This window comes from Mustela erminea, chromosome 12 (assembly GCF_009829155.1).
Source record: "Mustela erminea isolate mMusErm1 chromosome 12, mMusErm1.Pri, whole genome shotgun sequence".
Classification (NCBI taxonomy): domain Eukaryota; kingdom Metazoa; phylum Chordata; class Mammalia; order Carnivora; family Mustelidae; genus Mustela; species Mustela erminea.
In genome coordinates, this window is record NC_045625.1 from 88,314,021 (window position 1) to 88,341,350 (window position 27,330).

The 27,330-nt window shown below is 44.1% G+C and overlaps 1 protein-coding gene across 13 annotated transcripts in view; it reads left to right on the plus strand.

Moving 5' to 3' along the window:
* The window catches only part of PDCD1LG2 (programmed cell death 1 ligand 2), a 93,988-nt gene that overhangs the window by 33,698 nt on the left and 32,960 nt on the right, over window positions 1-27,330 (plus strand). For 5 of the 13 annotated variants that reach the window (XR_004277354.1, XR_004277356.1, XR_004277353.1 and 2 more), the window contains exons 5-6: window positions 6,080-6,214; window positions 11,523-11,572. Coding sequence is in view for 6 of the 13 variants with exons in the window: in XM_032307053.1 (XP_032162944.1) it covers window positions 6,080-6,214; window positions 11,523-11,572 (185 nt within the window). In the remaining 7 variants the exon portion in view is untranslated. Of the gene's footprint in view, window positions 1-6,079; window positions 6,215-8,172; window positions 8,441-11,522; window positions 11,573-18,971; window positions 19,115-20,127; window positions 21,914-22,151; window positions 22,306-22,574; window positions 27,032-27,330 lie in introns of those variants that run through there. The other 8 variants (XM_032307050.1, XM_032307055.1, XM_032307049.1 and 5 more) reach the window with 6 other exon arrangements.

The window sequence follows — 27,330 nt, forward strand, 5'->3', positions numbered from 1 at the left end:
AAGTGCCCCTTGACCGGAGCAGTGGCCTCCAATAGAGGGACTCTGCCACCTGTAACAACTCTGCATGATGGAAGCTGGGCAAATGAACTCCCCAGCCTCCGCCTCCTCCCACCTGCCAATCTCCTGCTGGTGCCTCCCATTGGCTGAAGCCACTAGAAGTCAGAAAACAAGGGAGTCCACTGATGTGTTCCATAAAGGTCAACCTCTCAGAGCTCAGAGCGCAGTGTGGCAGTGTAGAGAATGGATCTGAAGAGGAAACAGAAAATACCCAGCACAAAAGCAAGTCGCTGTGACTCAGGCACAGTGCAAGGAATCAGCAGATGGATATTACTTTGCTGGCTTTGCTGATAATCAAGTGGTTATGGGGTTTCCACGGAAAACTGGTCTTTTGTAAAATCAGAGCCTTTGCTGAGTATGCTGAGTCCCACCCTTTAGATCTTCAGACACCAGGACAATTTGGAACGATTTTGGGAGTCTGGCTATTTTTTATTTGCTGAATAAGACTATTTATTTGCTGAGTAAGAGCAACTTATATCTAGTACCAAATTTCTTTCATAAGAGGTCACTTTATCACCAAGCACGTCATAATTTTCCTAGTGCTCCTATAACAAATTACTGCAAACTTCATGGGCGTAAGACAACATTAATTAACTTACGCTTCTGAGAATCAGAAACCCAAAAGGGGCTGTGCTGGGTTCAAACCAAGGTGTTGATAGGGTGACAGAGCCTCTAAGGGAGAGTTCCTTTTCTCATCTTTCCCAGTTTCTAGAGATCACCTGCCTTCCTTAGCTCATGGTTCCTTCCTCCCCCTGCAGAGCCAAAAGCTACATCCCTGAGACCTCTGCTTCTGTGTCCCCACATCTGTCTTTAATTCTCCTGCCTTGCTCTTCCACCTTATAAAGACCCTTCTAATTTCATTGGATGCCTTCCCGCAACCCAATAATTCAGGTTAACTTTCCCATTTCAAGGTCCTGAATATAATCACATCTGCAAAATCCCTTTTCCCATGTGGGATAACATGTTCACAGGTTTCAGGGATTCAAACATGGACCTCTTTGAGGGGACTCAGTATTCTCCTACCATACCAGCAAAGGACATAATCTCCGAATAAAGGACAGTCCCTAGCACTACTTAATATGACTTTATAGAAAATACACTGTGTTGTCATTGTATTTCACCTTTTGCCCTTCATGTTAGTTAGGCAAAACAGAACGTGTGATAGGAGCTTGTGTAGCATCTAAGTATTTGGGTGGCGACCTCAGGGAGCAAAAAGGAGATGTTGGGGAGATTCAGACAGAGCAGAAGGAAAACTAAACATAAGAGTACATTATCAAAGTTGTTGCTGTTGGGAAAACAGAGCCCAGATACCCAAGGACCAACTGAGAAGTGTACAGATGGCCTCCTCAGATGCTCACTCAGAGCACGTCAAGTGGAGGTCATCTGCTCTCACCCCTGCAGATTGACAGTGGTGTCCAGGATTGCACAGTCCATTCCCCCATGAGCTATGCATGCATGTGTGCTGAGTGAGCGCCCCACCCCAGCATCTGCACTGTCAGAGTCATCCCAGGACAGAAAGCAAAGTAGCCATTTGAGGTGATTGAAATCCATTTAGACTTCTGCTGAGCCATGGCTGAAGTTAGAGGTGAAGTGAGAGGCAGTGGGGTAGGACTACAGCGGTCTGTCCCTTGCATGCTCAAGTTCACCTATGACCCTACATTAAGTCCGCTGTGACTAAGCCTTCAGGCTGGGAGGCAGCCATGATCTCTTCAAAAGATTTCATATGCAAGAATTCAGAGAACAGATTACAGTTCCTGCTGCTACAGTTGATCCCAAGCCATAACTGGTCATTGAGATCTCTCTCATCCACCGGACAGTCTAGGTTTCCCTCACTCAGCACTTCAGATGGCACAGTCTGCTTCTCTCGGGGTGGGAAAAGGACCGGAGACTCTGAGTTCCAGGCCTGAGAGAACTGAGCCTTTAGTTGCCTTGCCCTGAACAGTGGTCGCAATTACCTTTTCATTGTTACTATCGAGCATGCAGGTCACAAAAATCAGAGACTCACGTGGTGAGGAAGGGGAGCTGACGAGCCCAGGAGCCATGTCAGGGGGTGGTTGCATGGCTACAACTCTGGCAAGGATGGGTGAAAGATCTCTAGCTGCACAAAGGTCTCCTTATCTCTTCACCAGCTGCATGTATGAGTGATCTCCCAGAAGATCCTGAGCTGATGTAGACCCACAAGCTGTTGAGTCTGCGGTCAGCTACGCTGGCTTCCGTGGAAAGAAGGGCCACCCTGCTTCATCTGTAACTTTTCACTAGTTCAAGGTTTCCAGAGGAATGGTCAGTGTGCCCTTTCACCTCTCCACCACAAAGAAAAAAATACTGATGTAATCAGTGGTGCAAAGGCTAGATTCTAGTTATTTCTAAATTCATCTTACCCAGGCCCCTATTTCCCTGACCCTTCTGGAAAACCACATTCCATCCAAAGTATTAGCTTGCACTTAACTAGGCAAGAGATTCCACACAGCAAAGAACAGTTAAGCAATTCCAAGAAAAATAAATCGCCCTGTGATTGTTAGCATTTAAATGCCTCTAAAGTTCTAGTGTGAATTAGCTACAGCTCAGTTTTCATAAGGTGACAAGTCTGGGGATCGTCACTGTGATAAAAAGAGATAGAAAATTTTGAAAGACCAACTTGCCTAGTTTACCATTTTTACTTGAAGTTGACCCTAAAAATGAGGCTTTTCTTATGACTTCATTTCTACCAAGATACTTAGAGTTATATCCATGCTTCTACCCACTGACATTGTTCCTGGGTTCTAGTCAGCTCCCCTTCCTCACCATGTGCTCTCTGAACTTGTTTGCACATCTCCCACTTTCGTGATTTCTTTGCTCAGGCAGTTTCTCCCACATAAAATATAATCACCCTCTTCACCAACTTGAAGCCCACCCTCTCTCCAGAGCAGCTTAGATAACTCCGGCGCACAAGAGGTTTTTACCTCATCTCTCCTCCTAAAACTGATTACATGTACCATGACTTTGTTTGCCTGTGACTATATATGTCTTTTATCGTTCGTTGCTATTTTACTTTCCATTTATTTTAATTGTTCACATGGGTCTTCTTTATACCCAGATGAAAGCAGAAACAGAGCAGTCTCCCTATTCTAAGTGTTCAATAAATGACAGATTAGTGGGTTGGAAGATGAGCCTTAATAATCCCAGTCCCATTATCCCAGCTTCCAGACTGTGTGGGCTGCCAGATCTCAGCAGTCAAATGATCTCCTCGTTTGTGGTCCAAATACCAGCAACAAATGACCAAAGTCATACATCCTCCCACAGTTCCTCACATCTAATTCTCAAAGGGATTTTTAAGTTGCCTTATGACTGTCCCCTTTCTACTCATTCTCATCAGTTGTGCTGCTCCTTGCTGACTTCTGTGACCTACCACATACTTCTTCAGAAGTCAATGAATAAAGCAAATACAGCAATGAGAGTGTGGTGATGGGAGGTGCTCCAGTGGCTCTAGGATATGACTGAACATCTTAATTTTTAACCAGAAATGAAAGGTCAATGAAACCATTTTCTTTTTGAAACAAGGGTTCTTCTGCTTGGCCAGTTGTTGCATTTTCATGAGGACATGTAACGAAATTGGAGACTGGAAATGACTCTAACAACATTCTTGTGGGGTGGGAAGTGAAGCCTTCCCAAGAGACCTGGAGGGGACTCTGACAGTCTTCAAGAGTCTTTAAATCCTCTTTCTGCTGCTGCTAGCTTTGAGAACATGAACATATAACCGAGACATCCTAGAACTTGGTCTCACATTTGTAGAATAAGGGTGACTAATGATAGATGCCTTAGAGCATGATTGTGGGGATGGAATGAAACATGCTTGCAAAGTCCTCAGCGCTCAATGTGGAAATGGGGAAAAAGATAGTGTCTCTAACAAGAGTGCATGGGATTGTGGCAAGGATAAAACATAGTTCTCCATTGCATCATCATATCATTGTTAAGTAACATGTAATTATTGTAAAATAATCTATAAGAATATATATTAGGGTATAGACTAGGCTTCCATAACAGAGAGACCTCAAAATATGACTCCAACAAGACAGGAACATATTTCTCTCTTATGTAATATTTAAAGACAGAAGGTGACTCAGAGCAGGGAAGTATCTACATTCTGTTCCTTCTGGGTTCTTTCCATCTTATTGCTCCCACATTCTGTAGAATATTGTCTCTTTGGAACTGTCAAAGCTGGATGACTACCACATCCATGTTTCCAAAAGGGAGAAGAATGGTGGAAGACATATCCATTATCTGAAGGCCAAGACTCAGAAGACCCATGACCTGAACTGAGTTTTCATGGTTGGTCATGCCTAACTGCAGGGGAAGCTCCAAAATATAGTCTTGAGGAGCCATGTGTCCAGCTAATGCCCTAATAGGGAAGACAGAGTGGATTTAAGGGATAAACATCAGTCTGCCACAAGATAACTAAGGACAGGAAGAATTGGGCCAGGCAGACTAGGTAGACAGATGATTAATTTATCACCCCAAATCCTTATCGACATCTTTCATGTAAATGGTATTTGGGTCTATAGGGGATTCAGAGGTGACTCAGGTGAAGTCTTTGCACTCCAAATCCTTACAGGTTGAGCACACCAATGTTCATTGTTAGAAAGTCTTCAGGGATGGATAGAGCTTATGTATGTGGAAGGGGCTTTGAAGGAACCTGCAAAGGACAGGGGTTTGCAGGGTGATGCTGTGGCAGGGATTTCTCCTGCTGTGAGGACTCTGAAGGTCCCAGGGCTCCTTGACTCATGTCGCCACTGCAGTGGTTCTTAGTAAGCATTTCCTAAAAAGTAAAGAAGCAGTTGTAGTCAGTGTGGGTTATCCAACGTGTAGATGAGCAGAGCCTCTGAATCCTTTCTTCCTTACTGTGCCCCACACTGTTTTCAGTAGAGACAAATACCTGTGGGGCCTGAGCTTTGGATCAAACAGATCCAGGCTCACAACCCTGACTTTGCCACTTAGTTAGCAGTGATAACCTCAGATAGATTATTGAGTATCTCTGAGCCTTACTTCCTGAGCTCTACAATGAGAGGCTCAGATTCAATGATCTTCTCAGCTAAAACAATCAATGATTCTCAGAAGGTATAGAGATGGGAGAGAGGGAAGGCAGTTGGCAGGACCGAGCCCTTCCTCCTCAGCAGTTTTGCCAGGTTTTTCCTGGACGAGGCTCTTGTGTTTATTCTGTATAAATTACTCCACAGGGCAAAATTCAGGCTTTTGGAAAAAAGTACAGCTTACTTTGGGTAGTCTTCTACCTCCTATTATGAAGCCCCCTCCAGTCCTTCCCATTGTCAGCCTGGAGCCCTTATTCTAATCTATAGATACCCACAGCTCTCCTCCACAAGACCTTCCCTGGTCTCCAAAATTGTTCATCTCATCCGCCTCTCTACTAAACTCACATTCTCCTCAGTGCCAGAACATTGATTAGCTGAGCCAAGGAAAGAGCTCATTGTAGTAATTCATACTGCGGTATAAATGATTGGATTTTGTACGTTAACACTATTTACAATATTATATTTTCCCAAAAGATCCTGTTAATTCTTGAAATTGAATGATTAATGGCATGGCTTCTGAGCACTGCGAGTGCTTGACAGTGGAGAGAGAAGATATGTTTGGGTTCAGGGACTATCCTACTGGAAACAATATTGATAATGATAGGTAGGTAGATAGATGGACGGAGGTATCAGAACGATGAAAAACACAGAATCTGGGACCAGACAGCCTAGATTATATCTCAGCTGTCTCTTACTGTGTAACTTTGGGAAAGTTTCCTAGACTCTCTGCACCTCACTGTCTTTATCCGGAAAATGAGGGTCATTGCAAATCCTGCCATGTAGGGGGTTGTGAGAAGGAAATGAGATAGTACACGCAGCACACACAGATTAGTACCTGGCATGGAATAAATGCTCGCTGCACATTGGCTGTGTTGGTTATAATCTACTCAGAGGGCCAACTTGCTGGTTTGCCTCTAAGCTACCATGTAATGGGATTCTGGTGCTTTTCTTTCATCCAGGTGGCAAAGAACCTGAAACCTCTTCAAACTGGCTGCTTCCTGTTTTCATCCCTTCCTTCATCATTGTTTTGATATTCGCAGCTACAATGATAGGCCTAAGAAAACAGCTCTTCCGAAAGCTTCCTTTTAGAAAAGGTAAGTACCTAAGTTTTATTCAAGGTAACTGAATGGACTGGTGTCTGCAGTGTGGGGCTCTCTCCAGTGGCCTACAGCTTCCCAGTTTCCCACGAATCTCCTCAAAGCCTCGTGCATCACTTCGGGCTCAGAGGGCCCATCCTGATGATTTTTCCCCAGAAGATAATGGCTCTAGTCCTCAGTGAGCTGAAATCCCCACGCTGTTTTAAATGGAATGTTTTGTTCCTGTGCTAACATAGTTCGCTTTGTTCCTTGAGCTAAGAAGTGTCATTAGCCTCATGAGATCAGTGTTATTTTGGCAATGTGGATGGCTGTGTGTCAGAGTTCGTGGGTAGAAGGATACCAAGATCGCTTCAGACGATTCCTTCAGTTCTCATCCCTTGATTCCCCCAACTGGGTGTAAGGCTGAGCTAAGCCTTCCCCCAAGCCCCCAGGAATCTGAATGCCCTGGTTCGTAAGGAAAGGAGAAAAGTGTGTGAGGCCATTTGGGGACAGGAAAAGCGCCTGTTTTGATGGTGCCCTGGAGTCTTTCAGCAGCTCCCGGAGTCCTTCCCTAGCCTGTCCTGTTGTCACCCATCCGCTCCTGTTGTGCAACATTTGAACCATGGCCACGATATCTGCAGACTGTCTGGTACTTTCCTAAGCTATTCCTTTGTCAGCATCCAGTGAGCCCCTCCCAAAGTCTACACATGGCCTTGTCTATAGAAAAGAAATGACATGTGGAAATAATTCCATAGAAATTCAGTGTGGCCACTCTTTGAGAATTGGGGGACCTTTAGGTTGTTGTCATGCTGCATCTATAGTCTAACTTCTGTGTTCTCTTCTGCCGTAAGATATTCTCTCCTCCTGCTCTGATACTCTCTCTCGTGCTCTGTTTGTCCATTGCCCTATGTATGCATCAACTTGTGTGCTAACCGCAAAACCGTCTACTATAAAATCCGAGGTATTATTGTCCACAGAAAGGGGGATGAGGGTTGAGGAGGAAGGAAGAAGTGAAGAAGGAAGGGAGGAAAAGAGGGAGAAGGAGAAAAGAAAAAGAAAGAGAGAGAAATTATAGAAATGGAGAAGGGCATCTCACCATAAAGGAGGATTTCCAGCATCTGATAGGACTTGAACTAAACGAGATCACTTCTGCAAGTGACCCCAGAGAAGCATGGCAGATGCCCCTCATTAGAATCTTGTCTTCTGCCATCTTCTTTCTCCTCTCCCATGCACACCCCTCAGAAACAGATTGATCCCTAGTTCCAGGCCTGGGGCCTGAGAACCCTTCAGTCACCTCAGGAACGAGCAAGAATTTTCTGTCCTGACTCTTTGGAAGAATGAAATGGGCCATACTCAAGATAGAGAAGAAAAACGTCTTCCCCTCATCCTTCATCCCAGTCTCAAGAAGGGGCAAGGATATCTGTAGCCCCAAGCTGGGCGTAAGACTCGGGTGCCAACTGTGGTGGGACACCCTTGTTGCTAGCGAGAGTTAAGCGACTAAATCTGCAGATGGTTCCTTTTTTGTTTTGAATGAGCCAGAGTAAAATCCTGGCTGCCTATATAATACCCACTCGTCACCCCCACCCCACAACTCGCGCGCACTGAGATCTGCTTTCTCTCATGGGAGACACATGCACATGCGGAAATGCATCTGCCATGTGCACAGACTCATGTGTCATGGAAAAAGGTTGAGAATGGCTGGCACTGTTAGTCGAGCTTCAAGCCAGGGTCAGAAGGCTAGGTCTGCACCCAGTGCTGCCATGTATTGGCTCCGTGATCTTGTATGAGTCACCTAACTTCTCTGAGATGGATTTTCTACCTGTAAATGGGTGGTTACATGAGAATGAGCTCTTCATGGCTTATCAACCCAACCTCACTGTCCCTCTCGGAGTTCACCTGAACTAGAACAGGACCTTCCAAGCTGTCTCCCTCCATCCACTCCTGCCACATCCGATATGGTCTATTTTCACTTTTAGCTGGAACAGGCTTTCAGGGCACTGAGTTAGAAGAACATGCAGCCAAGAATATTTTATCCAGCAAGACTGACATTCAAAATGGATGGAGAGATAAAGAGTTTCCAAGACCGGCAAGGCTTAAAAGACTATGCAACCACCAAGCTGACCCTGGAACAGGCTTTTAAATGCCACAAGTCTACCATGTCTCCATGACTGGACCTCCTCCATGGCTTCCTTCAATTCTGAGTTTTCTCAGGCAACATTCTCTCTCTCCTCCTCCTCCTCTTCCTCCTCCTTCTTCTTCTTTTAAAATTCATTGTTATCTTTCATTTTTAATAATTTTGTTCAACATCAATTTTTATATTAACAACATACAATGTATTATTGGTTTCAGAGGTACAGGTCTGAAATTCATTTTATATAACACCCAGTGCTCATTACATCACGTACCCTCCTTAATGTCCATCCGCCAATTACCCCACCCCTCTCCCCTCGGGCAACCCTCAACATTTGTTCTTCTTAAAGTACTTCTTTCTCCTTGTTCACCGAAGTTTGTCATCCTTCAAATCTCAGAGAAGCTGCCACTTCATCAAGCCTCCCCTGATTCTGCCCCCTGTCACACCCATTACAGCAAATCCCCTTGTGAGATGCTTCCATAGTACCTACTTCTTCTTTCAATACACTCAGCACACCCTTATATATCTAGGGCCCCTTTTAATACCCTGGGCTCCAAATGCAATTGCCTCCCTTTTAATTTTCCAATTAATTCCTTGAGCACCCACTTGCCTGTCTTAGCCAGAAGTCCAATGTCTCTCTCTTACAGCTTCTACTTCCCCACCTCCCACAGACTGTCAGGAGGCTAAATTCGCCAACAGTGCTCCTGCTTCCGAACAGGCCGGGAGGCTCCTGGGGAGCCAGGTCAGTTCCCCAGCGGGCCCTGGTTTTGAGCTGCTACTATTCCCACTCCTGCCATGTGGTTCTCCATCCCCCAGTCTTGCTCGTCTAGATCCCGACACAGACCAGAATGATCCAACATGACGACTTTCTGGCTCCCTTCACTTGTTCTGCCATTGCTTCCACAGCAAGACCCTCGGGAGCTGATGAGGCTGAAAGGGCTTCCTACTTTAACTACCACTGTGCCCAACCAGCCTCCTCGCCTCAAGGCCTTCACGTTAAGCCTGAGATGTCAGTCTGAACTTCCTTCTCTTGAGCTCCTCTTAGGGCCGGTGCTGTCCTGAACTTCTCAATCTATCTGAGAGAGTCAAGTAAAGGGGTGACAATCTCAGCCCCGTTTGCCAAGAAGACCCCTTGGCTCCATTTACCCACCTATGTCTCAGTGCCCAGCTCTGCACACCATGATGCCTGGGGAGGGCAGCCGGGGTCGGTCCATAAAAGGTTCTGCTTACCATCTCTACATAAGAGGAGCCCTCAAAGGTTCAGGGCTCCAGGTGACTCACTAGGTTCTGGAGAAGAATGTGGCAACTTCTGTTGTAAAAATAATATCAAGTTCTTCTTCATAAGCATAAGAGCTGTGTTTCTCTTATTCACTAATACATGTCCACTGTCTGAGACATTTCTTGGCATATGTAGATATTCAATAACGTTTTACACATTGAGCCCACTATATGCAGGTGCCCATGTTAACCTGCTCTTTATGGTACAATAGCCATACATGGGCATTTAAGTTTAAATTAAATAAAAATTTAATTCCTTGGTCACATCTTAAGTGCTTATACCTTGTTAATATTCAATAGTGACAATGGGACTAGAGGCCACTGCTTTGGACAGAGAAAATTTACAAAACTTTCATCTTTGCAGAAAGTTCTGTTGGACAGCACTGAGCTAGACCCTTTACAAATTCTTGTTCCGTTAATTTTGCAAAAACTGTGAGGCAAGGAGTAGTGTGTATATTGCAGATGAAGAAACAGAAATTCAGAAAATATTCCCAACGTCATATAGCTGGGGTGTGAACACATGTCTGTCAGACACTAAAATGTGTGGGCTTTTTTGTTACCAAAGTGCTTAAGAAAAATTGGCTCAACCTGAAGAGTATTATTTTGAGCAATGGAAAGAGAGAGTTTCAACCCAAAAGAATCGAGGGGCTTGATTGTTGGCTGAGCCAATGGCAAAGCCAAGAACAGAATCCACAAAGTGTTGCCTAGATATCCAGAGACTAGATACCTAGGAAATGCCTGTGGATCTTACGCACAGTATTTCTCAACCTCTCTAGGGTAAGGAAACATTTAGTCTTATATTTCTAATATGCTAGGGTCAATGCTTTTGTAATATATATACTAAAAATGGGATTACTAAAAAATAAAATAAAAAGACATACTAGCCCAGCTTTTACTGGATTCAATAAATATATGACATTTCAATGAACATCAAGGAAAAAACACAGTAAAAGAATTAACTATAAAACTTTCTAAAGGTTTACGCTAGATCTCTGTAACTGTCTCATAGTGGGTTGGTAAGCAGTAGGTCACGTACCACCACTAACCCATGAGCTCTACACTTTGAATGGCACTGCCCTAAAAGACTGAGCCAGAAGTTTATAGGGATTTAAACCAAAGACCAAATATATTGGCCAAAGGTTGTGTAAAAACCACAGAATGGCAGCGCTAACCCCAAGCCTTAGAGAGCAGTGCCCTGAAACTCCACCGTGTAAGGGCAATTTCTGTGGGTTAACTCCTAGAATCCTTTCAAATGTGAATCCTCTTAGAGGAGATGGCAGTGCTGGATGGAGACCCTCAAAGTCCAGGTCAAGGTCAGTATTGTCATGAGGGAGTTCCTAAAAAGCTGGTGTGCAGAGCAAAAGCAGAATTAGGGATTCCCTGAGTTCAGGAACCCAGGCATCAAGCTCAAAGAAAATCAGAGTGAGGGGGAATGTGTGATGTCAGGGGTTGAAAAGAGAAGAAACCAGGGGAACAATGGTGAGCGGCATCCCATTATGTGAACTTGTGCTTCTGCCCCCGAGTTACTTTGGGATATTATCTGTCATGTACACCGTAGTGTGAATTAATTGGTCCGACCTCTTGAAGTGAAGAGCAGAGCAGAAAATGGACAGAGAGTTCTGAAGCTGGAAGTTTCCTGGGCTGATTATTCAAATCAGCAGTGCCTCAGCCTCCCAGTGCCTCGGACCAGTGACTGAGAAAGGAACGGAAAGTAGAGGATTGCCTTGTTTGCAGTTTTCACCTAAGGGCACAAATCTCCCCTGTCTGTCCTTCAGCCTGAGGTCTAGAGCCACAGTGCACACTTGGACTTCTGCATGTGATTTATTTGGATTAAACTTTGTTTTGCTGTGTTTTCATCTAGAAACAGAATACTTTTCTGGTTACCCGTATTCCATCACTGGGATTTCTCTTTTTCAGACACAACAAAAAAATCTGTTGCCGCCACGAGGAGGGAAGTGGACAGAGCTGTGAGTACTCGTGGTTTCTCTTACCTTTTTGTCTCCCAACTTGAATTAAGCAATAGCCCCTGTACTGTGAATGCACAAAGAGCAACGGGAAGCTTTCAGCCTGTACAGAACCTTCCCGTTGAATGGCACTCCCGCTAATTGTAACAAGACACCCTTCTTGGGAAGATAAGGGTGTTTGGGTACAGCCGTAGAAAGTTGTAGAGCCTTCAGTCTGTCTCTATTCCTAAGGGCGGCTGCACAGGACATCTGGGCTTAGATACTAAATAACACAGTTAACACTTAACAGCAAGGGAGGATATTCAACAGCAAAGCAATCAACAGCTCATGGTTTTGCAATGACCACTAAGTACACTGTTGGCCGCTTGGGGTCAAGAATTTGATGGGGGAGGAGTAGAAGGCTCTCTGTGAGGCTGACAAGGCTTGGAGCTGGAATTTGTAGATGTGACGTGGAGGTCAGGAGAATTGGGGTTGCTAAAATCACTCAGGCTGGGGAGATGCTGTTTTGGGGACCCACAGGCCTGGGTCATATTGCACAGTGGGTATTTCTAACTTTCTTGGGAAAGCCCACCCTTCCTTTTGTAATCTAGCAATCATGTGATGTGACACATGAATTCATGTGTTCACCAGAATTAGAGGCAATTCACAGAAATTTCTAAATAACCTTGTTGTCAGCTACTCAAAATATTCAGAGCTGGTCATTTGAGAATTCGGCTGAATGTATCTATAAAATTCCAGAGAACCAACCGTAAAACAACTCTAGAAAACTTATAATACCGGGATCTGTGTCTGGCTAATACAGGACACATGGCAACTCGTGAGCACAGAGTATGACTGGAAGGGATTAAGTTTGGCCCGCCCCCTCCCCCGCACCTGCCACCACCTCCCTGAAAGCCACTCGTGAAATACACCCGTTACCGTAATACCTGTCCCAAGGAGCAAACGCTGCTCAGACCTGGACTCTACTTGAGGTCCGGTTGTGCTGTGTTTCTCTGAATCAGCAGCGAGATTTTCTTGACTCAAAAAAGCTTCAGATTAATGCTGGCCATCCTAATTGAAACACCTGTTTCTTGAGAAAGAACACTCCTGTGTTCCTGTAGATCGGTCCTCTTGATCTACAGGAGCGTTCCCTGGGAGTGGCCTCAGCATCTGTCTGAGTTTCATGAGCTCCAGGCTTTGTGTAAGTGTTTCCTTCAGTTGCTGAGTGTGAGGAGGGTAGAGTGAAAGTCCCGAGAGCAGAGGTGGTAAAGTCAGATGCCCACAGGGCCAGGCAGGTGCTGAAGTGAGGAAAAAGGACATTCTTTAACCAGATCGGGAATGGTGATAAAATGGAGGCCTAGTGCTGTCAATTTAGCACTAGCTTAACGCTGTCCAAGAAGATGGAAATCCAAAATTTTATATAAAATGTCCTGGTTATTAAATGCTGCCTGAAAGTGTTTCAAATCCCAAACAAAGCAAATAAAACATGTCCATAGGCTAATTGAGCCTGTTAATGACCAGTTGCAGCCTCTGTCCTAGAAAGTATTGTATCTGAGTAACGAAGGCAGAACCATCTGTCTGAGGAATGAGGGATGCTCAAAGGCTTGCAACCATTTCAAATGTCCCATCCTATGGCCCCCACATGGTGTGAATATTGTACTGCTTACAGAGTGATTTCTTTGGATTAACAGGGTACCACAACCATTTTTAACAATACATCTCCTTACAAACAGAGAAGTGTCATACCCTTTTTTAGTGGCATCTGAAATTCAAAATAAAGTGAATATCTTGGCCAAAAGTCAAAGTAAAGAAATCAGACTAATTCTCTTTTCCCCCAACTGATTACATATAGTCACCCTTTGTACCCTCCAACCAGGGGAAGGGAGAGTCAAGGAGGTGAGAGACTGATGCTCGCCCTCTGTCTTCGTCACCCCTCCCTTGCACTTGCCTGAGAATACGGGGTGTGCTGTAAAGAGGTCAGGACCACTTAGGTATACACCACAGAGGACTCCTATAGGAATAGTCCTGGTACTGTTATTTACAAGAGTAACAAATTAGAAATAATCAGATGTGAATCAACAGGGAGAACAGATGAATAGAGTGTATATATAACTAGAGTGTATATATATATATATATATATATATAGAGAGAGAGAGAGAGAGAGAGAGAGAGTATATATAATATATAGAGTGTATATATAACTAGAGTGTGTGTGTATATATATATATATATAGAGAGAGAGAGAGAGAGAGTATATATATATATAATATAGAGAGTGTATATATAAAATGGAAGTACCAGCACTGGATGTATTTTGGGGATGGATAACTCTGAAAAGTATAATTTTGAGAGGAAAAATAGATTTCAGAAAGATATAGACAGTATACTGGCAATTACAGAGTTTTGAAAGCTGACAAAGAACTTTACATAGTGTTTATGGAAATAGTCATGTGAAGTGAAAGTACAAAAACAGCAAGGAAATCATAAACACCAATTTTAACCTCTTCAGCTGGATGGTAGGCATACAGACGCAAACAGTATTCCGGGAGTGGGTGTGCAAATGTTGATATTATTCTGGGGGCGGTGTGCAAATGTTGATATTATCCTGGGGGGGCATGCAAGTCTTGATATCATTCAGGGGGTGGGTACACAAATGTTGATATCATTCCGGGTGTGGGTATGCAGATGTTGATGATATTATTCTTATACTTTGTTCTGTGCCTGAAATATTTCTCTTTTGTAAAAAAGAGATCATGATTAAAAATCAAGAGAATTAGATGCAACTTCTTCTGTGAGCTAGCTATACAATTTTAGGTAAGATCAACCCCCTTTCTGGGCTTCAGTTTTGTAAAACTGAAAACCTAGAAGATTGGACCAAAAGCGGAGGAGGGCAAACAGGCCCCTGTCAGGTTCAGGAGGTGCCTAGGGCAGAGATGAGGAAGGTTTGGGAGACCATTTCTAGGTGCGGAGTGTGGTGATTGATGAATGATGTCTGCTTTGGGTGAGGGGTGGGGGGGGGAGTCATAGATCTTGGCCATATAATTTGCTAAACTTGGAATAGATGCTCTTATGCAAAAAACAGTTTTGTGTTTGTCTGTCTGTCAGATAAAACACAAAGATACATGACATTTATCTGTCATGTACCCACATATTTTAACACCTGGGTAGTCCTGACACATTATGTTGTGTTTTTTGTGTTCCATTTGCATTCAAGTTATTTGTGGGTTGGTTCAAATGTAGAAATTGACAGTGATCAATGGCGGTGGAATATTAAAGGAAAAAATGGCTCATTTTTACTTAGCATAATGTTTTATGATTTTGTCAAGACAAATACCAATGTGTTAGATTTCAGCAGATTTTTTTTTTAAGTTCCTCCCTATAAAGTCGCTCACCAGTTGTTAACTCTTTATGGAGAACTAATTTAGCATTTTGGAGACTATCCCCCCAGGAAGAAGAGGGAACAGGACATGGAAATACTGATTTGGGGAATGGAAAGAGGTTGGGTCTGGGGCCCCTGTTTGGGTTGCCAAGAAAATCTGATACCTGTTGCTGAGGGAGGGGTACTTGGGGCTTCTCCCGGGGAACAGAACCACAGAACCACTTGGAGACTGGCAAGTGTGAATGAAATCTGTAGGGCAGGCTTGCGGTCCACAAATTCACTAAGACTTGAAATACGGAATCCAGAATTTGTTGAGTAGGCCAGCACGCTGGGAACTCAGGTGGGATATCTATACTACAGTCTGAGGCAGAATTCCTTCTCTGGGGAACCTTGGTTGCTCTTAAACTGATTCACTGAGACCCACCCACATTCTAGAAGGTAATCTGCTTTATGTAAGGCAATAGTTGAGCTAAACTGACACAGAAAGTTAATCATCACAGCCACCAACACGTGAAGGGGGCAGTCTTGGCTGGAGTAAGTGGATTTGTCAGACTTCCCTGAACCTTAAAAAAATAGAAGCAAGTGACTCTCTGTTATCTGGTCACAGATTTGTCCAAGAGGCCAGGGCTCTGTCTAAAACCCCTTGAAGCATGAACCTGCCACCCCAGATATGCGTGCAGACTCACTATTTAGGGTTTTCTGCTTAGCTCACTGCCTCTCTCAGCAACAAAAGGATGTGTGTGGCCTCGGCACCCTGCACCTGATGTGTTTTAGAATCGTAAATAGCTGAGTAAATATGGAGGAGGCAGAACAACACTGTCAACAAAATTCTCTGACAGAACTTAACTGAAGGGTTTGGAAATGATTTGTCTGCCTGACTGTTCCTTTGTCTGTGTTTCTTGTAGTTTCTTCTGCAGTAAATGTAAAAGGTAACTGATTTTGACCAAATTTGTCTCACTACTGAAAGATAAATCTTGCTTAATTTTAGTTGTTGGGCAGGTCAAAACTTTGAGAACATTTTTCAAATCACATCATTTTTTTCAGAACAAAAATGAAAAATAAAAAGGCATAAAGGAAACAAAAATAATTTATAATCCATTGCACACAGATTACCATGGTTAATACTTAATATTACTTTAATTTCTAAAATCTTTATGTATTTAAATTTCATAAAATTAAATTATAATGCATCTATAACTTGGTATAGTTTTTTTAACTTAATTTTATATCATTAGTATTACCTATGTGCTAAAAGTATAATTAATAGTTTTCATATTTTATTGTATACATGGACTGGGATTTATCTTAACTAATTGCCTCTTGCTGGACATTTCATGTCTACCTCATAGTCTTTTATGTTTTTGTCATTTAAGTATCATCACAATAGCCTTATACATAAATTTCTGCGTGCAGCTCTGATTATTACCATGGGTAAACTCTAAGATGCAAAATTACTACGGTAAACCTATAGATATTTCTAAGACTCTCAAACTGTATTGCTGAATTGTCCTCTAAAAAGTTGTACCAATTTGTACTAGCAATATATGAAAGAGCTAGTTTAATCATTATACCTGTCCCAATGCTGAATGTTATTATTTTTAAATTTTGCTAATTTAGAAATTAAGAACCGAACATCTTTCTTTCTTGCTTACTCTCTCTCTCTCTTTCTCTCTCTTTCTTTCTTTCCTTCTTTAGAGAGAGTGTGAGCAGGGGTGGGGTAGGAGGATGGAGGGAGAGAGACTCTAGAGCAGGCTCCACGACCAGCACAGAGCCCAAGCTCACAACCCTGCGATCAAGATCTGAGCCAAAATGAAGAGATGGACACTCAACCGACTGAGCCACCCAGGCAACCCCATCATTATTTTGCATTTTCAAGTTATTAGTGAGATAAAACATCTTCATAAATGTATAGGTTATATCTTCTTTTGGGAACTGTCTATGCATCTTTTGTCCATCTTTTTACTTATGTCTTCACTTAGAGTTAATAGTAACCCATTTCCTGCGATATATTTTATATATTTCCCCCTGATCTGTCACTTACTATTAAGTTGGTTTTTTTCTTATCCTGAGAAAACAGGCATTGGGTATAGTAAAATTAGGTTCAGAGGACCACATTATAAACATTGATGTCCTAAATGTGATATATTATTAAAAGAAAGTAAGTATAGGGGCACCTGGGTGGCTCAGTCGGTTAAGCATCTATCTTTGGCTCAGTCATGACCTCAGTGTCCTGGGATCAAATCCTGCACTGGGCTCCCTGCGGAGGGAGCCTGCTTCTCCGTCTTCCTCTGCTTGTGTTCTCTCTCTCTCTCTCTCTCTCAAATAAATAAAATCTCAAAAAAGGAAAATATATTAATTATAACATTTATGCTATGTAACAGCTTACAGCGAGTAGGATCTGCTGTCCCCAGGGGACTGAGTCACACATTTCTAGAAAGCAGGTGCAGTGTCTTCTTCTTCCTTTCAAAGCCTGTCACATCCTAGGATGTGTTGTACTCTCAGTAGCTGCCTTTGAAATGATGGTCGACCAAAGTGAACATTCTGCTCTGCACTGATACGTGTCAGCTCAGATGGAGTGGTGAACTACAGCCAGGGGGCCAAATCACTTCCTGTTTTTGTAAGCCAAATTTTATTGAAGCACAGCCATGTTCAATGCTGTCCTCTAGCTTTCCCCTCACCCTTTCCCCTGCATCCGACAGCAGAGTTGAGTGACTGTGGCAGAAACAATATAGCCCATAAAGTTGAAATATTTCACAATCAAGCCCTACAGAAAGCATGTGCTGACCCCTGACCCACAAGTTCCCCATGGCTCTGTGCCTTCTCTCACACGAATGTACCCGATCTTGCTCTCAGTGCTCTAACGCTACCCCCAGCTCCGATCTCAGCTCCGTAAAGTCTGAGGACAGAGCCCCACGGGCGTCCAGCCAACTCAGGGCCCTCAGGGCTCTCACCCGCCCACACACATCTCTGCCCTCCCAGCTCTGCCTCACCCCCAAGCCACCTATGTGGGAACAGAGTCAGGTGTTCAGGGCGTCCTGGCCCCCCTGTTTTTAGTCACATTCACCTACTGCATGGAGTCTTGGGACACACATGTCTGACGAGACGTCTGCTCAGATAAATAGTCTCCCTTCCCACTTAAGAAGGGAAGAGCTTGGTGGTTTTGCTTCGTTGACCAGAGACTGACATGAGACCTGATTCATGTGGGAGTGCCCAGCAGTACTAGCTCAGGTGACAGCTGTGTAGAGCCGGGTTTTCTATTCCATGGTTCTGCCTAGAACTCTCTAGGCAGCTCTGGGAGAGGTGTTGCCTGTTCTTATTCTTGTGCAGATTCAGACTTCTCAGTCTCCCCTGATGAGACTTCAAGGCCTTCACTTTAATGTAATAAAATCAAAAGACTCAGATCTAACTCAGTGTGGCCAAAGAGACAGCTCATTGTCATTTTTCTCCATGGTGGATATGATGATGTTTTTTGGTTTTTTGGTTTTTTTTAAAGATTTTATTTATTTATTTGACAGACAGAGATCACAAGTAGGCAGAGAGGCAGGCAGAGAGAGAGAGGAGGAAGCAGGCTCCCCGCTGAGCAGAGAGCCCGATGCGGGGCTCGATCCCAGGACCCTGGGATCATGACCTGAGCTGAAGGCAGAGGCTTTAACCCACTGAGCCACCCAGGCGCCCCGATATGATGATGTTTAGTGCAATTTCACAGAGTTCCTGGATCTCTCACTTTTCTGTATGTGATAGGATTGGACTTTTCTACAATTAGTCTGTGGTTAGGTGTGGTCATGTGATTTGCTTTGGTCAACCAAACCTAAGCATAAGTGACATGTGTTACTTCTGGGTAGAAGATATAAGGGCTAGCTTATGCTTTGCTATATTTTCTTTTTCCATCTGGAGTGCTAACCAGCAACATTTGAGGTAGTGATTGCTTCCTCAGCCTGGGTCTCTGAATAACTACAAATAACAGAGTCCCTTGCCGACCTCAGTGAACATGGAATAAATTTTTGTTTATTATACAGAGTTTTGGTGATTGTTTGTTACTGCAGCATAACCAAGTCTCATCCTGACTGATACAACAGGAGAAAACTGGAACCTCTACTCAATATGGCATATAATCCCATTTACAATTCTGTTTCTGAGGAATGAAAACATTGGGGAAATGCTTTCTAAATAACAAAAGAAAAGAGGGGTAAGATACAAATATATACTTACCATATCATTAATGCTTTATTTAAAAAAATGTTTTTAATATACCACCACACCCTTTTCTCCCAAAGAAGTGAAGTAAAAATACTTGAATGCCCATAATCATTGTCTTTACATGAAGGAAGCTTGTATTGTTTTCTTCTTTTATAGTTCCTGAATTTTTTTTGTACTTGAATACATTATTAAATGTCCCAGTGTATCATTTTTAAGTACTCAGCAGTGCGTGTTAGACGAAGAAGGATCTCTGTCCTCATCTGTCATTCTATGTATCACCTCTTTCATATCCCAGCATATCAAATGCATTGTATAGAACTCTTCACTGGGTCCTCATCAGCTTCAGGGAGTCCTCTTTCAAGGACACATACCAGTGTCTTAGTTGCCTTTCAGAGGTTTCTAACCCAGTGAACCTAGAAGGACTAGATGCATACTCCAAGGATATAAGAGGTCAGGTCTGGTCCCATGGCTTCTTGTTCTCACACAGGCAACCAAGCCGTCAAGCAGTATAACTTCAGCAGTATAACCATCAATACATATCATGGTCCTTTAAAAAAGTTTTGCTCATCATCACCGCACGGTTCATTAGCAGTTACAAACCATGTAACCTGACTTCCTCATTTTACAGATGGCAGGATTTGAGCTAAGAGGTGTTAAGTGACTTTCTTGAATGAAATCACGATAGAAAAATGAAAGGTCTTGTGATTCCCAGTAGAGTGCTAGTCATTCTCTCATTCCCTCCGAAACATGTCACGTCTGCTATTTGCATGACTCTCAAGTAGGCTATGTGGGAAGTGTAAGGATGAATGAAGCCCAGAAGTAGTACTCCAAGATTCTTACGATCAGGAATTGGAGATAAGGTGTTCAAAATCCTGTTCTCATTGGCGTAATTTGGGCTAGGATTAAAGAAGCCAGATTTCTATAGACCCTCTAGCAATTGATCAGATATCTGGGTTTTTGTTGTTTTCTTCTGTTGCATGAGACTCTTGTCTTCCCCCATAGGAACTTCCACCTGAGGACTGCCCACAACCTCCACACATTATGACACCGGTGCCTCGTTCCCCTTTTCTCTTCAGTGAGCGCCAACCTTTTCTTTCTTTTCCCATGATAACCTTTCATAAAGGAAATATTAGATGGAATACTTGTATGCCATGAGTGGGGGAAAGCTCAGTCCTCTTGTGTGTCTCCTTTACTCTCACTACTGCATACATACCTCGGACATGAATGCATGGGGTTTCTTCTCTACCAGGAAATTCTCTGCGACACCCGCTTGGTGTCCTGTGGCTTAACTCAGCTCTGACACTATCTACCTGGAAATAGCATGAGATCCCACCCATGAAAGGCTCAGTCCCACAAGACTGCCCTCCCGGACTTCTACTCCCCACTTCAGATGCCAAGGGCGAGTCCAGGTGGTCAACTGTACATCTGATCAATCAGCTAAAAATCTGAGGTTCCCGTGTCCCTTCCTTGGGTTCGATGAATTTGCTAGAGTGGGTCACAGAGCTCAGGAAAACGGTTTACTTACTGTGGACCAGTCTATTATAAAAGGTTATGAAGTGATACGACGAACATCCAGATGGAAGAAACACATAGGGCAGGGTATGTGGGGTGCCCATGCTGTATGCACACCTCACTCTCCTAGCACCAACATGTGCTCACCCGTGCAGAAGCTCTCGGAAGCCCTATTTTAGGGGTTGTTGTGGGGGCTTTATCAGATAGGCATAACCAATCATTAACTCCGTCTTCTTTTTTCCTCTCCCTGGAGAGTGGGGATGAGAGTGGGAAATGGGGCTGAAAATCCCAACCTGCTAATCATAGCTTGGTCCTTCTGGTGACCAGCCCCCGTCTAGGAGTTCAGCAAGAGTCACCTCTTTACAACAAAAGACAGTGCTATCATCCAGGAAATTTCAAGGGATTTGGGAACTCCGTCAGGAAGTGAAGGCTGAACATTAGAACAAGAGATGTTCCTAGTGCTCTTATCTCATGGGAAATTACAAGGATTTTAGGAATTCTATGCAGGAACCTGGGGCAGAGACCAGTACATCCATTTTCTATGACCTCATAAAAGTAGATTAAAACCATAGCGAGACTAGACTGATGGATATAAACATCCTACTGTAGGTCCCTGCAAAGGCCTCTAAGGGGCACATGTGCTTTTTGGAACATACTCAGAAAATCACGTAGCTCTCAAACTATCACTTTATCCCAAAGCCCACCTTATTTACACATCCTCAGAATCCCCAGAGACACCCACCCCATGTTCAGCTTCCTGCCACGCAGCGCCCAGCTGTTCCCTGGAGGAGGAGACACTAGCAGCCTCATCCACCTGGGCTCATGAGTTTCTAATTGTGCCAGAAGTCAGTGTCGTTTTTTATAGTTTTCTGTGGCTTTACAAGAAGTACAAATACAACATGAGAGTTCAGAGATGGGAAAAAAAAAAATAGCACTTTAGGGCGGGGATAATCAGGGAAGAGGGAAGTTTTCATGGAGGAGGTGACATTTGAACCAGGCAAGAATGGAAATAGCAGACTATTCTAGATGGAGGAGACCAGGGGGGGAGACGTGGGCATCCATGGGAAAAGGCGTGGGCTCCTAGCCTGGTAAGGGCCAGTGGGGAGATAAGAGGAAAGCCCGTCGGGGCCATCGTGGGAGCCAGGAGTTCCAGGCATAGAGGTTAGATTGTACTCATCAGGCTCAGGTCAGGTCTCAGCCGGAAGCAGAGGGCACCCTCAGGAGGGGTGACTGAGGCACGCTTCTAAGTTTTTACTAGTTACAAAGACAGGAGGAAGGTTGAGGGAGACCGGTGAGGAAGGTTGAACATCCTGGAACTGGCAAGAACAAGGAAGAGTTGACTACCCCAGGCCTGAAGGGGAAAAGGGAAGAAGGAGTTGCCACAAGGCTGGTGAGCCACAGTGGGAGAGGGCCACCCACAAGGATAACGCCAGTCGGCCACCGGTCTGGAGGCTGCGGAAGCACGCGCGCCCCAGCCTCACTGTGCTGCCCGTTCCGGTCTTCTCTACCTCCAGCCTGTGGGGGAAGCATGGAGTGGAAGCTAGGGAGAGAGCCCAGGGAGCAGTCCGGTGCCTTCCTCCTGGGACCTGAGCCTGGAGAGGAGAATGAGTCTGAAAGAAACGGTGGAAATGTCTGGTGCGATGGAGAACTAGCAAAGGTTTTGAACAGGTGAGCCCATGAACCGAGCTGACTACAAGCCAGAGAATGGGCGGAACAAGTCTCTTGCATTAGGTCTGGAGAGAGAGGTTGGAGACACGGACCCAGGGAAGTGGTGGAGTGGTAGAGGCAGTGGTGCAGACAAAGGTCAGGAACTATGCTGCTTTCAGATACACGAGCTTTTCTGCTTTGGCAGTCTCTCACTCCAATCCGATTTTTGAGAGCTTATATATTTTCTAACCAGAAAACTGATTTTCCTATTTGTGGACTTCTCTCCCCAGATTTGAACCTGTGGTTTCAGGAGCTGGGGTGACCTGATGGGACATCCTTAAGAAGCTTCTGGACTCTGAACAAGAGAGAGGCAGCACCTGGCCACGTGTGCTCAGAGGAAGCCAGGCACCCCACCCCTCCCAGATCCAGGCGCTCACCTCCACAGCCTGTGACTCTAAGCAAAGCACGATAGCACTTTAGGAAATGGCCACCCTGGATCGTAGACCCCAATGAGTGTTCTGAGGCTCCTTCTTGCTGCCAGGCTGAAAACAAAGGGAATTTCTGCCCCCTGCTTTTCCAGAGTGATTTCCAGAAGCAGAGATGAGTGGAAATTTTCAGTTGCAGAAATGGACCCATTGCCAATAGTTATTTTTATCAGCAGTTTCTTCTTGATTCCAGAAAAGCCTATTGAGTCCATGAACTCACAGAACTTTAAACAAAGTCAAGCCATAATTGGCGTATCATATGGCTTAGTGGAATCTGGAAAGAATCTGAGTCATTTTAATTAACAGAAAGCATTTAAGTACACAGTGGACAACTCTAATTGTGGAGAAAGGCCATTGAGTATTTCTGTGAGATCTAAATCACAAAGCATTTGTTTTAACCTGTAATGGCACCATACTAAATGATTTTTTTTTAAACTCCATCTTCCCTTTTAAAAATGCTGTTTTGTTTTGTTTTTTAACCTCAGAAGCCAAGGGCGTACATTAAAAAAAACCAAAACGCTAATATGCCGTACATGTAAAGATTTCAGATGGGTACCCATAATGGTCCAAGCCCCAATTGAAGGCTCCTTTCCTGGCCCTCTCTCTGACTCTGAACTCCACCTTTCAGTGTCTCTGTCCCTGTCCGTGACACAGTGACACTCACGAGTCAAGACCTTTGATGGCTGGCACTGTAGATACCCTGTGGGAGCCCCTTGTATGTGTCCTCGAGGGGGACGACGGTAACCGCATGCTGCGACAACCGGTGAATCCTCTTAAATTTGGTCTGTGTGCTGCAGTCGGGAAGTTTGGAGCACTAGTTGTCCTATGACATACCCAGATGTGTGCACTGTTGAGCTCAGCAGAGTCCTAGGTTCGCGGCCTATCTCTCTCTCAGTCTGGAGCCATGAGGATTGGGGTGCATGTGATCGCTTCCCCTTAGACAGCAAGCTCCTGCAGGGCAAGGAGGGAGCAGATTTGACTAATGCTGCAGCGAGCTGCCTCAGGCACGACTGACTCTAAGCCTCCTCCTAATACGGAAGAGAACGGCTACATGTAACATTCTTACTTTCTGTGACCTTAATATCATTGGCTAAAAAGAAGATAATGGCAATCCTTAAAAACAGAAGAACTGGAGGAGTTGTGTGTCTTTAAAAAAGAAAAAAGTACCTTTTACAAAAGAAGCAAAAATAACATTTGGGCGAGTTTGAGGAATTGAGAAAGGCCGAGCAAACAGAAATCACCGATGATCAACACAAGTATTTTCGTTTTTGCTGTTGGCGTTTGGTCCTTGTCCAGACATGTACACGATTTCAGCCATAGTTGTGATCGTCTGTCCTTTTTTTTTTTTTTTTTTCCAAATTTGTCATTGTACCACGGGTTCCCACCCATGTGGCTGACTAGTCCTCCTAAGTATCATTTTTGATGAATGCGTGAGTCACAGATCATAATGAGTGGGGATTGGGCCCAAACTCTCCTCATCCTCTGACCGCTATAAGCCCATATTTTGACTAGCGGCCTACAGTGACATTTAGGGTTCCTAAGGATTAGTATCATTTCAGAGTAGTGTTTAGGAATCCCTGAAAAGCCTGGGTATTTCCATTTCCCCCAGTGCACAGACACCTTCATAATGACCTCAGATCCCTTTGGGGATGGCTTTGAGGAAGATCTATAGTATGCAGCGTTGTTGCAGGGTCCTTTCTGAGAACTGGGGAAGAAGCTATGACTCTCAGTTGTGAAAACTCAAGTCAGATTTCTATTATATAAATCAAGTGATGCTTTGGTAGGCTGGCCGTCAACTTCATTCTTATTAGGGCCAACCACCACTGAAGATTCCCTGCAAGTAGAGAATTCTGATTACTATTCTGGGATCATATCCTCTCCACTGAAAGCAGGAAGCCCGTCTCAGGGGCAGCATCTCCTCCCAGCACCCTTGGCATGCAGAAAACAGCCACCTGGAAGTGTCCACGGTGGCTGGGGCTACCTCACTAATGCATTTCTCAATGCTTTGGTAAAGAGAATATTCCTTGGGCCCTTTGACAGTGAGGAAAGATGCACAGGTTACATACGATAAATTACTCCATTATCCCTAACTCCTTAAGCCTTTAGGATCCTTCCTGTACATTATTCCACAGAAATTCTATTAACTCAATGTCACTGTTGAACACAGCTTTCAGCCAAACAACTAAATAAACAGACCACTCCCAGCTGCTCGAACTCCTACATTCATTTCAGCTTGCTTCCACTGTATAACAAACCTTACGACTTATGTTTCTCACTTATGCTTTTATGATTGTGTACATTAGCAATTCAAGCTGGGTTCAGCGGGGGCGACTCATTTCTGCATCAGCTGGGCCCACTCACACATTTGCAATAAGTTGACAGATTGCTTGGAGAATGCTGGTCTTAGGAGGCCTCACTCACTTGTCTTGAAGTTGGTGCTGGCTGTGGGCTGAGCCATGCACCTTCGGGAGGTCTATCCATGCTTTTTTTTCAGTATGGAAGCTGATCCAAAACAGCAAAAAGAGGGCCAATCCCAACGTGCAAGTAGTTTTCAGGTTTCTGTTTGCATCACACTTGCTAATGTCTCAGTGGCCAAAGCAAGTCAGATAGCTAGGCCAAAATCAATGTGGGAGGGACTTATGTGAGGGCCTGATCTACAAAATGGTATGATCCCCTGGGGGCTATTGCTGTAACAATCTACCCGAGCATTAAGTCCAAAAACCTATGAAGAGCAGATTATATCAGGGTTACCTACATTTAGCCCCAATCCAATGTTGTATTCTGTTTTCCTTGGTCCAATATCCTTAGAGTCCATCTCAGTGTAGATTAGTTAGGTTTCTTCTAGTATAAATTTAACAAAATCTTGTAATTCTTTTGGAGTAAAGCCTTCTCCTCCAGAACAAGACTCTGCCCTTCTCCCCCTGAATATGCTGGGATCTGACTCTAAATAAAAGCCCAAAGACCATGAGAGCTGAGAGCAGTGGGGTTTGAAAAGGATAGGGATCTCCATGCAAGGGGACTCTCTCATCTGTGCTAATTACAGGTTTCCAAGCAAAGGAAGTCTGGTTTCATCAAATAGAAAATGAGAGGCTTCTTCCAAGGGAAGCTCAGGGATATTGAGGCATTAGGGGCAGTCAAAATTTTCAGCTTCGTCCAGGTCCGCCCAACATTCCTGTTCCCAGTCGTCAGGGTCCCATCCTTCCAAAGACCTGCCTCAGCTTTCCCATGTGAGACTTGGCCAGTCTGTGACTGTTGGACTTGGGTCTGATTGTTTAGATACATCTGTCCTATAGCTAAAAGGAATAAGAGATGTGTTCAGGGCAGGCTCAGAAGCCCTCTGATGCGCTGAAGACGATTTGAGCTTTTGAGCTGTAAGCTCTGGGCCATTAGTGTGTCTCCAAAACCCTGCGTCCTGCTGACACTCAACCTAGCTTGGACAGCCCCTAGTGTAATGAATCCCAGTGCCACTGTATGCTGACTACCTGGTCCCATTTTCTGCTGGTCAGGAGTTCAGCTCTGAGTTTGAAGCAAATCCAGCCCAGCGTCCTGTTTTACAGAGTCTGTTTCCTAGGATTACTCCTGGTATCCAGTCCTGTACCAGTCAGGGTCTGCTCAGGAAAGTGGAGTGGATTTAATATTAGGAATTGGTTATAAAGATATTGGAAGGTAGAAAGAGCAAAACGTAGATAGCCAAGAAACCCAAATATTAGAGCTGCAGACAGCAGCTAACTTTGTGACCTGCTTACCAAAGTGACAAGTGCAGGAACTGGAAACGGGAAGGAATTCTCCGCCTCCAGCATTCCCATGCCCTTGGGCCTCCTATCTATTGAACTTCCCGGGAAGTCAGCTGGCAAGGGAATCTGGTAGATACAGTTTGCTGAATTCCAGCCCCTTCCTGGAAGGAAGGTAGGTTTGGAACTGAGAACAGGAGGTAAAGAACCAACCAATTCCTGAGCCAAAACCTATCTAGGTAAAGGGAGATATATTCCCTGAGAGAGGAAAGCACAGAGGCAATGGATTCCAGTTACATTGCAGCACAAGGAACGTTCTTAAACTTTGTGGCATTTGCCCATATAACAAGAGCCTAATATATATTTATTGATTAACTGGACAAGAAGATAGCAATAGGGAACTGCCTTGGCCAAGAACATAGAATAAAATAAATTAATTTTTAAATGCATTTTGTAGAAGAAGTTGTATCAGTTGCATCATTTGGTTGCAAGTGAAAGAAAACCTGATGCAAATGGGCTTATATTAAAAAAATAGAATGCACTGGCTTATGTCACCAAACGGCCAAAGGTGTGGGTGGGCACCGGGGTCTAACATTAACATCAGGATCCAGTTTCTTTCTACCCTCTCTTCCCTCTGCTTAGCTTTTGTCAACCTATTGTCAAACACGACTTTGTATTCTCAACAGCAGGCTCCTCTTAGAGGAAGTAAGCTCCAAATAGCATGTTTTCCTCTAAGTTCTGTTTGTCCTATAAAAATAGAATTCCATGTTAAAACAGAACAGCTACAAGAAGTACTGAGGAAGCAACTAATGCCCAGAATTCCGGGTTGT